The sequence below is a fragment of the Tursiops truncatus genome, chromosome 4 (assembly GCF_011762595.2).
Source record: "Tursiops truncatus isolate mTurTru1 chromosome 4, mTurTru1.mat.Y, whole genome shotgun sequence".
Lineage (NCBI taxonomy): Eukaryota > Metazoa > Chordata > Mammalia > Artiodactyla > Delphinidae > Tursiops > Tursiops truncatus.
Genome location: NC_047037.1, coordinates 10,756,096 through 10,766,124, shown reverse-complemented (window position 1 = coordinate 10,766,124; position 10,029 = coordinate 10,756,096). Strand labels below are relative to the sequence as shown.

General features: G+C 41.1%; 1 protein-coding gene across 11 annotated transcripts in view; it reads right to left on the bottom strand.

Moving 5' to 3' along the window:
• Positions 1-913: 913 nt before the first annotated feature.
• The window catches only part of ANKRD28 (ankyrin repeat domain 28), a 185,792-nt gene continuing 176,676 nt past the window's right edge, over positions 914-10,029 (bottom strand). For 10 of the 11 annotated variants that reach the window (XM_019934409.3, XM_073803677.1, XM_019934410.3 and 7 more), the window contains 2 exons: positions 8,861-8,952; positions 914-4,219 (listed from right to left, as the gene is read on the bottom strand). In XM_019934409.3, the coding sequence (XP_019789968.1) occupies positions 3,933-4,219; positions 8,861-8,952 (379 nt within the window). In that variant the 3' untranslated portion in view covers positions 914-3,932. The remainder of the gene's footprint in view (positions 4,220-8,860; positions 8,953-10,029) is intronic. The other variant, XM_019934411.3, reaches the window with a different exon arrangement.

Genomic DNA, 10,029 nt, shown 5'->3' with positions numbered 1-10,029 from the left:
AGTGGTGGAAATGACTGCCTGGAGGTGAATCTAGGCTTCATGATTTACTGGCCAAACAAGCTTGGGCAAAAGTCACTTCACCTCTTTGCCTTATTCCTCACCTGTTAAATGGTGCTATGAATAGGACCCATCTCATAGGACAGTTGTGTGGATTAAGATATGGATTTCAAGTACTTACAACCTTGCCTGGTACATGACAAACACCGTAAATGCACCTTCTGTTGTTATCATCAACATAAGATGATTTGGAAAAGTTATTAACACCTTCTTGACCTGCTCCTCCAATTACCTATTTATATCTCCTTGTTCTCACTTCTAGCTAATCTCTGTACATGTTTATAATAAGCTATTTTTTACCTCGGGAATGCTAAGTGCTGATGTCTATTCCATCCACCTCCCCTCCACCAACCATTTTAAGAACTGCTGATTTTGTTCTTTTCATCCAAGATATCATTTGCCCCTTCTCCACCTGCTCAAATCATATTTGTTCCTCGATGTCCAACCTAAACGCCACCTCTTCCAAGAAGCCTGTTCTGATCACCCTTCCCAGAGTGAACTTGTTGTTCACTGACCTTCCATAGTTAGCAGTTCATCTCTACCTCAATTACACTTTCACACTTTCCACTTTTAGGTACGTACCTTTCCATGATGAAATTGTGAGCTCCGAGCGGACAAGATCCCAATTTCTAGGCTCACTTTCTGCCCATTCCCATCCCCAAGTATATAGCGGGCAAGCAGTAAGTATTTGTTGAATAACTGCATTTGAAAAGCCCATTTAGAAAGGTTCATCTAAATTGTAAAACAGCTTTATCGAAAATTCAGTAAGTTTCTAAGGAAAGGTAAAAACCAGTTACAACTGAACACTAATCAGATATTTTAAGGGAAAAGAAGTTTGTACATGAAAGACACTTGGTTTATTGCATTAAAAAACTTTATTTCATTTAAAAGGTCCAATATAAGCCAAATTAAACCCCAAACCGACAGCTACACTTAGAGATATCCTGAACTAAATGGCACTGTTTTGAGTTGTGTGTCTTATTAAAGGAGATCATTTGCTATTACCACCACTGCCCTAAAAGTAGTTCTACAACAGAAGCTGGTATTATAATACATAGCAGATACTTCAGATGTCATCTTTCATGCAGAAGTTAAAAAAGCAAACAGGCTTTTCTATTCTGTGCAGGTATAAAAACTACTACAGAACAGGGCCTGAATGCCTCTGACATACAAGGTGTAACTATAAAGGAACTCACTGGCGCTGTGTCCCTTCATTCAAGCAGTCCGCGTGCTTCCCCCAACAATACTAGTGCCATTAAAATACTGTTCGGGACAGTACTTTGGGATTTCCCCTCATCAGGTGCCGACCAAAGGAAGTGGTCGATCAAGCTGGGGGATAGACTATCACAAAATGGGATCACAGAGCAATGGAATAGCTTTCCTAGTGGGCAAGTGATTCGGAAGACCCACCTCACCAGTATTTCCAGTCATGGCATCATTTACATAAAATGATGCAAGATCTAAATTCCGGTATGTGTGAGGATAAATTAAAAACAGCTTGTTACTTTATAGTTACACCTTGGGTTTCATTAGAGGCGGTAAATCTAACAGTGTGTCTAATGAGTCCTTCTGGAAATCACTTCAGCAGACAAGTCAAATAGCCTGCAAAAGAGAAGACACGGCAGAGGGCGTAAGACATCCTGCCGATGTTCTCAGCCTTCTCTTGGAGGACAGACCAGGGCCCAAGGACAGAAGTTCCCAGGAGGGAAGGAGGCTTCAGCTCCACCTAAGGAAGACCTTTCTAACAGAGCTGCTCAACAACTGAATGGACTGCTTGGTGAGGTAGAGTCACTGGAAGTATTCAAGGTGGAAAGATCACCCTTGTAGAAGAGACTCCTGTATTTGTTAAGAGGTTAGACTGGATGAACCTCAGGTCTCTTTCAATTCTGAGATTCTAGAAAATTCCCTCAGGGAATTCAGAAGAGAATTCCTAAAAGGAAAGAGAAAGCACACATATGTATACTTTTAGAATCCTCTTGAGTTTTTTTCTTTTTTTCAAAAGGTACAATAGAAAATGTAGTCTGCTGTCTTTAAAATGCATATTCACCTTCCTACCACTAATAATTAGGAAGGGTCCATTATGACTTCTTTATATTATAAAGAAAAGATGGATGATTACATTTATAATTTCTGTAAATACTTTAGAAAAAAATGCTTAAAATCTAGTAGTCAATGCCCTAGAAACTTTATAGATTTTTAGGTAATATGCACAGATACAAATACATTATTAAATACAACTCACATCTGTGTTTTATTATACTCTAAAATATACAGGAATCTTGATGTACTGAAAGAGTGCAAGTAAATACAGTATTCAAGCAGTCACTATTTCTATTTACATGCTCATTAATTCTTCAAAAACCCACAAAATTATCAAATAGATCAAAATACTGTTCTGTGTTTTCACACTTTATATTCAGAAAAACCAGCTGATAATTTACAATGTCATAAAGTTTCCAGTTTCACAATACAAAAAGAATAAAATGAAATTGGGTATCATTTTGTGAAAATTTATGGAACTCTACCCAGACCTGGAAGACCCCCTACATATGCGAAATCATTTTCACTGGGAAAGTGACAGTTACAGTAAAAGCAGACCCATATAAATTGTTATTTAAAAGCCTCAACATCAGCCTCTCCCCCCTCTTTTTGTTACTTAAAAGGCAGTCTTCCAATTCGGCAGGCAACTGCTTCCTTCCCTAAACAGTAGCATGTTATAAACACCCTACTTTAAATGTCAATAAGACCTAAAGGCTTTAGTATTTTAAACCTTGCCCAATATAGAAATGCCTTCCAAACCTGATGGCGTTAACTTATGAATAACAAGGGAGTTTCTCTTTTTGATTCTTCACTAAACAATGACAACAAAAATCCCCCAATCCACTGTGGAGGCACAAGGGTGACACAGGCGATGAAGGTGTACCATCCAAAGTAGTGAGATTGAAAACTCCACTCCCCAGGACCACTTGGCTGCAATAGGGTGAAAATCATATACTTTCTGATTTCATGAAATTTCCTTCTTCTAGGAAACTCTTTACATTTTCAAACAAAAATAGTTCAATTTTAAACCTAAACCATTCATAACTGGGCAACAATAGCCCGACCCCAATCTACATCATGTCTACATCACAAATATTTTCACCCTGACTGCACCCAATCAGCTGGTTTTCAATTCTAATATTATAAAAGTTGGAATTTTAAAATTTTTATGTAAAAGAAAAAAAAATGTAAAAATACATCTGCTTTCTCTCATGGTTTAATACAGTATTAGAAGGCTTTCAGATGTTTTCTTAAAAAAAAGTCAACATTTAAAACCAAATCTCAGCTTCATTTTCAGAAATATTAAAGTTTGGTTTAGATAATGTCTCATTTCACCCGCTCCAGCTTCCGCAAAGTGGCATTCTATTACAACCCTTTGAGTTATTTGGTCCTTTGGCAATTTGCTGTGCACATCATGCCTACTGTACCAAACTTTTATTGCCCTTAAATTTAGTTGTAGTTTTACTGATGAAACTGAAATCTAGTGTCTTTATCTCTTCTTTCACCATAGTGTTGCTTGTGTGAGCAGATTAGGGTACACAGTGTCCCAAGTAATTCTTGGCACTGCAAAACCAAATTACATAATTCCACAAAGCAATGTGCCATCAAAGTGTTTTCCTCTGGTCAAGTCTATTTCAAGATTCTAGAAGTTCCTTTTGCAAAACTTGCCTTTAAAACTCTTCTTCCTAATGTTACCGCATTTCTTCTATTCGCCCACTCTGTCATCTTTCCTCTTAGGCTGAATTTGTACGTGAATGAGAAAGTGCCTTTTTCCTGAAAAGCACAGTTTGAAGCGTCAGTGCCAGAACTCCCCCCTGGACCTCTGGCTCAGCCGGTCAGTAGGTCTCCGAATCGGAGTCATTGAGCTCGTCCACATCGGTGTATAAGTACTCCTGCTCCCCGCTGACGTTGTTGAAGCTGCAGTAGGAGCTGGGTTCATTCCTCATGATGGGCAAGGCTTCGAAGCTCACTGTTTTTGAGGTGTTTGTATAACGGTTAATGGCATTGAATGTCAGAGATGATAAAGGGCTACTTGATGAGACAGGCATCATGGTGGCCAAAATGAGAGCGAGGCAATCAGCCACGTCCTTGTTGGGAGCACAGGCCAAAGCTGGGGTATAGCCTAGAATTAAAGATAAAATTTAAAAATTACTCATCCTAAGACTCTTTTCACTAACATAAGGAAATAAGCCTAAAGGCCTTCAACTTTACACATACTTTAAATTACCTAGCTTATATAGTAAATTGGTTTTACTGGAATGACTCAGAACTTTCCAATAAGTAGAGAAAGAGGAACGTCATAGAAATCTAGGGTGGGAGGAGACCTAACAGACTACATTATAGCAGAGGAAACTGAGGCCCAGGATGGATGATTCCTCCACTATCTCACAACTTATCTCTATCCATCCAGATTCATAGACAATATCAGACTAGAATAAGGGGAAAAAAACAGACTGACCAATCTTTGTTCAGAATGGTGGGAGAGTCTTACTGTTAATTTGTCGTTCTGTAAGTGCTTACATGCTGAGAAGCCTAAACGTGCACAGATTCATGAATGAGGCTCTGAGCAGGTGCTCAAAAGATGCTTGTTCAATGAAAGACACATGGCCATCAATTAACTTTTCTTTTAGGGTCACAGTCCACTGAAGAAAAACAGATAAACTAAACAGGTTTAAAGCTCCTAAGTCAAAACAAATGTTTCCTTTGTATATGTTCCCTTCTTTAGCAGAAGACTGACTTTAGCCCTAAGGCACCACAGAGTATCAATACAACAAAGTAAGGAAACACTTGGTTGGGTAGGGAGAGAAGATGGTAAGAACATAGAGCCTAATTTAATCATCAACCTCTGTTGTTACTGGAGCGATTTATAACTGGATCATTAATGTGAAGGTTAGAACCGACTGTAAAATAAGATGGGTACTTACTATGACTTGCCAACTTTGGACCGTGATTACTATTTCACATTGCAAAGTATGTCAGAAGACATCAGGTCACAGGCGACCTTCATTATCATCTGTTATACTATCCCTTCCATCTCTTTATAAGGAAAAGCTACATAAAACCTTGAAAATGATCAACAAAGATTGCCTATTGGCTATTGATTTAGAGCCTCACAATGTGACCAAATATCTTATACAAGTTAGCGATTTAGGCTCCTGATTTTAATCTATATAGTTGCTGTATTTCCAGAAATGTAATTTACTGATAATGAAAGTTTCTTTTATAGCTAGGAGAGTCTGCACTTATCTTAGTGGGTGATACCACTCACTTCTATGGATTTCATGACTACATTTTACTAATGATTCCCAAATCTCTATGTCCAACCTAGATCTTGCTGACTTTGGGCTCCAGATCCATATATCTACATCCAGTTACCCACTTGGAGTTTCCAGTGAACTTTTCTCATGTCCCTAACTGAACCCAGCTCTTCCTCCTACATTCTCATCTTAAACAATGGCACTTCCCCGGCCACATCACCCCATGCCAGGCTGCAGGCGACTTCTTCCCTCCCCGGGTTCCATCAAAAGGGCTCCAGAGGGCTTCCCTGGTGGTGCAGTGGTTGAGAGGCCGCCTGCCGATGCAGGGGACACGGGTTCGTGCCCCGGTCCGGGAGGATCCCACATGCCGCGGAGCGGCTGGGCCCGTGAGCCATGGCCGCTGAGCCTGCGCGTCCGGAGCCTGTGCTCCGCAACGGGAGAGGCCACAACAGTGAGAGGCCCGCGTACCGCAAAAAAAAAAAAAAAAAAAGGGCTCTAGAAACATCAACGTCCTTTCATCTCCAATGTCTCTGCCTTAATTCTGCCCACCCCCTCCTTCCACCCCTAACTGTGAACTTGTTTCCTAGTCTAGGCTTGCTCCCCTTCAGACTAGCTGCTGTCTCCCTGATACACAGATCCTTTGCCACTTGACCTAAGAGACTCTGGCGCAACTCACTACTCAAGCTGCCCTGCATTGTATCTCTAAATACGTCACACTCTCTGCTTAAGAAGTTTTCTCCCCACTTTTTACTTGTCCTTTGGATTTTGGCTCAGAACGCACTTTTGGGGGATGCCTTCCCCGATAGCTCTCATGGCATTCTAGGGTTATTCTAACTGAACTACTTCAAGGGCCTTGTGACAGCCTGTTTATATGCACTGCCATTCAAGGAAGTAGGCTGTCTTACTCTACACTGTATCTGCAGGATTTAGCACAGTTCTCGGCACATCATCACCTAACACATACTCACTGAGCCCCACATGGCCAGGCGCTCTTCTAACTGCTTAGAGTAGATCTGTGAGTGCAGCTGACAAAGACTCCTGCCCTCATATGTTAGAAGATAAACTCTATGGAAAAAAGAATGAGGAAGGAGTACAGCAGGTTAAGCAAGAGCTGAAAATGCTATGGGGGGTGTGCAGCAGGCTGCAGTATAAAAAGGGTAGTCAGAATGGGATTCATTGAAGAGATGATATTTGAGTTAAGACTGGAGACAGGTGAAGGGTTTAGTCAGAGATTGTTGGGGGCAGAGTGCTCCAAGCAGAGGAAGCAGCCAGAACAAACATGACAATGCATGCACATCCCTGGTGTGAGGCGCCGCCACAGCAGAATGCGACGATGGAGGAAGAGTAGGAAATGAGGTGGGAGAGGTAATGGCGAGCAGGATGACCCAGTAGGGCCTTGGAGATCATTTAAGGGTTCTCAGTAAACTGAGATTCAGAGGGAAGCATCTTCCCATGTATTCTGAAAGGATCGTGGCCAGGGTGGTAGATGAGGGAAAAAAGTGGGCATATTTTGAACATACTTTGGAGGTGGGTCAGTAGTACATGCTGGTGGACTGTGCCCTGGGTGTGAGAGGGGTCGAGGAGCAACTGTAAGGATGGAAACGGCCACCAGCTGAGCCAAGGGTGGCTGTGGGCACAGCAGGCTTGGCAGAGGGGGAGAGAAAGGCCCATCAGTTCAGTTCTGGACATGTGCACTAGACATCCACTGTCTATTAGGCAGCTGGAGACAGAAATTTAGGAATTCTCAGCACAGAGGTAGTGTTTAGAACCAAAGGACTGGATGAGGTCACCCAGGGAGTGAATGTAGGTAGGGAAAGCAAAAAGAACTGAGTACTAAGTCCGAGAGCCCTCCAATATTAACAAGCTGGGGATAGCGCAAGAAATTATAACTAGTACTGTAGGAGGAAAACTAAGAAAATGTGGAGTCCTGAAAGCCAAGTAAAGAAAGTTTATCCAGAAAAAGGGATACACCTGAAACTAATATAATACTGTATGTCATATGTCAGTTATACCTCAATAAGAAATGAGTAAAATAAAAAATAAACAAAAAATTTTCAGTTCCAGTAAATCTGGTTATTTAATCTAACCAACAAAGTAGTGAGTTACAAATCCTCACCTGGTTATCAATTCAAGGAACCAGGCATTTGTGAATGAAGAATGTCCTAGGGACCTCCCTGGTAGTGCAGTGGTAACAATCCGCCTGCCAATGCAGGGGACATGGGTTCAAGCCGTGGTCTGGGAAGATCCCACATGCTGCGGAGCAACTAAGCCTGTGCACCACAACTACGGAGCCAGCGCTCTAGAGCCCGCAAGCCACAACTACTGAGACCGCGTGCCACAACTACTGAAGCCCCCATGCCCCGCAAGAGACGCCACCGCAATGAGAAGCCCACACACCACAACAAAGAGTAGCCCCCGCTCGCCGCAACTAGAGAAAGCCTGCTCACAGCAACAAAGACCCAACATAGCCAAAAATAAAATGAATAAAATAAAATAAACAACAAAAAGAAGAATATGCTAAAGAAGGATATTATAATCAAATCATATGTATTCTCTCCGACTCTCCCTCTTATCCTGCCCTGAAAGATCTGTACCTACTGATCCCGGGAACAGTGTGCAGCACAATGGAAAGTATGGAGATTTTGAGGGGGAACAGCAGACACTAGCTATGGTAAATCGCAACCTTCACATCCCTTATTCACATATGTTTTCAATTCCACATTAAAAGCCTTTTCTTATTTTTAAAGAAGGAATAATCAGTTGTGTGAAATTCTGATGTGTCAAGTGAAAGGAGAGGTGACTCTTAGCATTGCAGTGGTCACTGGTGACCTTGCTGAGAACCGTTCTGTAGTGCGGTGGCAGTAACAGCCTGACCAGGGGGGATTCACAAGAGCAAGAAAAAGGGGAAGTGGAGACAGAGGGAGAGCCAACTTTTGAGTAACTGTGTTGCAAAGGGGAACAGAGAAATATGGCAACAGCTGGTAGGAGCAGTGGGAGCAATGAGAGATTTTTTAAGATGAGAGAAATAACGTTTTTATGCTGATGGGAGTAATCTAGAAAGATTCCTACAAAAAAGTCATCATTACAGGACACGAAAGCAAAGAATTGCTAAAGTGACAGTCTCAAGTATGCAAAAGAGGATAGGACCTAGTGCATAAGTGGGAAGATTAGCTTTAGACAAAACCTGGCATTTAAGTAAGGGCCTTGATAAATATTTGTTGACAGAACAAATTCTTTGAATACTAAGATAACTAAACCAAAGTTAGTAAACCCTAACTCTGATTTAATAAATACATGAAACTCAGAAGTTCACCTGTTAGATGGACTTTTCCTGCTTCTCTTGCCCTTATTCCCTTTGCCACAAAGTATAAGTTCTAGTCAGTATTAACTTCAGCTCTTCTCTTTGACCAATAAAAAATATCCAAGTCTACTTTACTTCAAATATGGATCATCGAAAGATGAAAGCTTCTAACAGGTTAAGGAAAGAGATCACAGAAGCTACTTACCATTTTCATCTACTGCAAGCACACTTGCTCCTTTCCCCAAAAGTTCTTGAACCACCATTGTTAGCCCATTTCGGGCAGCAACATGCAGAGGTCTGGAGGGAAAAAAATATGTGTACATGTACATGTGTGCACGCCCATGTGTGTGTGTGCTCGTTCACTCTCTCTATCCTGGTTGTTGAAGACCATTTTTGCTTGGCTGTGCAGATCTAGAGATGCAAACTGGAGGCCCGTGGTCCTGACAGCAATGAAGATGGGAGCAGGCCACGGCAGAGCCAGTGTGCAGTGCACTGTCAGGCCTCGTCATGCACCTGAGCTCAGCACTAGGCCCATCAACAGGTTTCCACCTTCACCAAACCCTTTTGTGAGTTTCCTTCAAGACTCAATGTTTGAAGAGATTTTACTAACTAAACTGCCTTGTTTTTTTTTTTCTGTATACCAATGTTTATTTAGCATTATATATAATAGCCAGATACAAAAAGACAACTGTTGTATGATTCCACTTATATGAAGCACCTAAAAAGGCAAATCCATAGAAGAAGAAAGTAAACTAGAAATTCTCTGGGACTGGGTGGGGGTAAGGGCAGTAGAGCAGATATTGTTGAATGGATACTGATAAACTGCCTTCTTAAGTTGTTTTAAGAAATGTGGTTGGCAAACACGTATAATAGAATATACAATAAAAACTGTAAATTGCAACAGCACAAATTCCAACAGGCTCTGAGAACAGTTTACAGGTTCCATGACTCATTTTTGGACCCTTAAGGGATCTGACTGATACATGAATGGAAACCAGTATTATAAGGTTTTTCTCTTTACTAAGTCTCAAAGTAGAATAGCAAATGAAAATGGAGAGAGGACAATGGGAGACACTGATCCAGGATTTAATGAGTCACCTGGAGGCTGGCGGTTCACAATTAGAACTTGATTATTTCTGAAATCTCTCTAGCTCACAGACACGTATAAAACTTTTTGCCTCATTTACTGCTAGTGTCAAATAATGTATTATTCCAGTTGGTTGCCATAAAATACACAGAACAGTATTACTTTCCTCCATAAAACTGGACTGAGAAACAACACATTTCAATTCAAAAGCTTTTTTAGTAATATGCCTTTTAATTATGATGATTTTAGAAATGAGTTTTGTCACTTATAAGAACTGTTCCTTATTT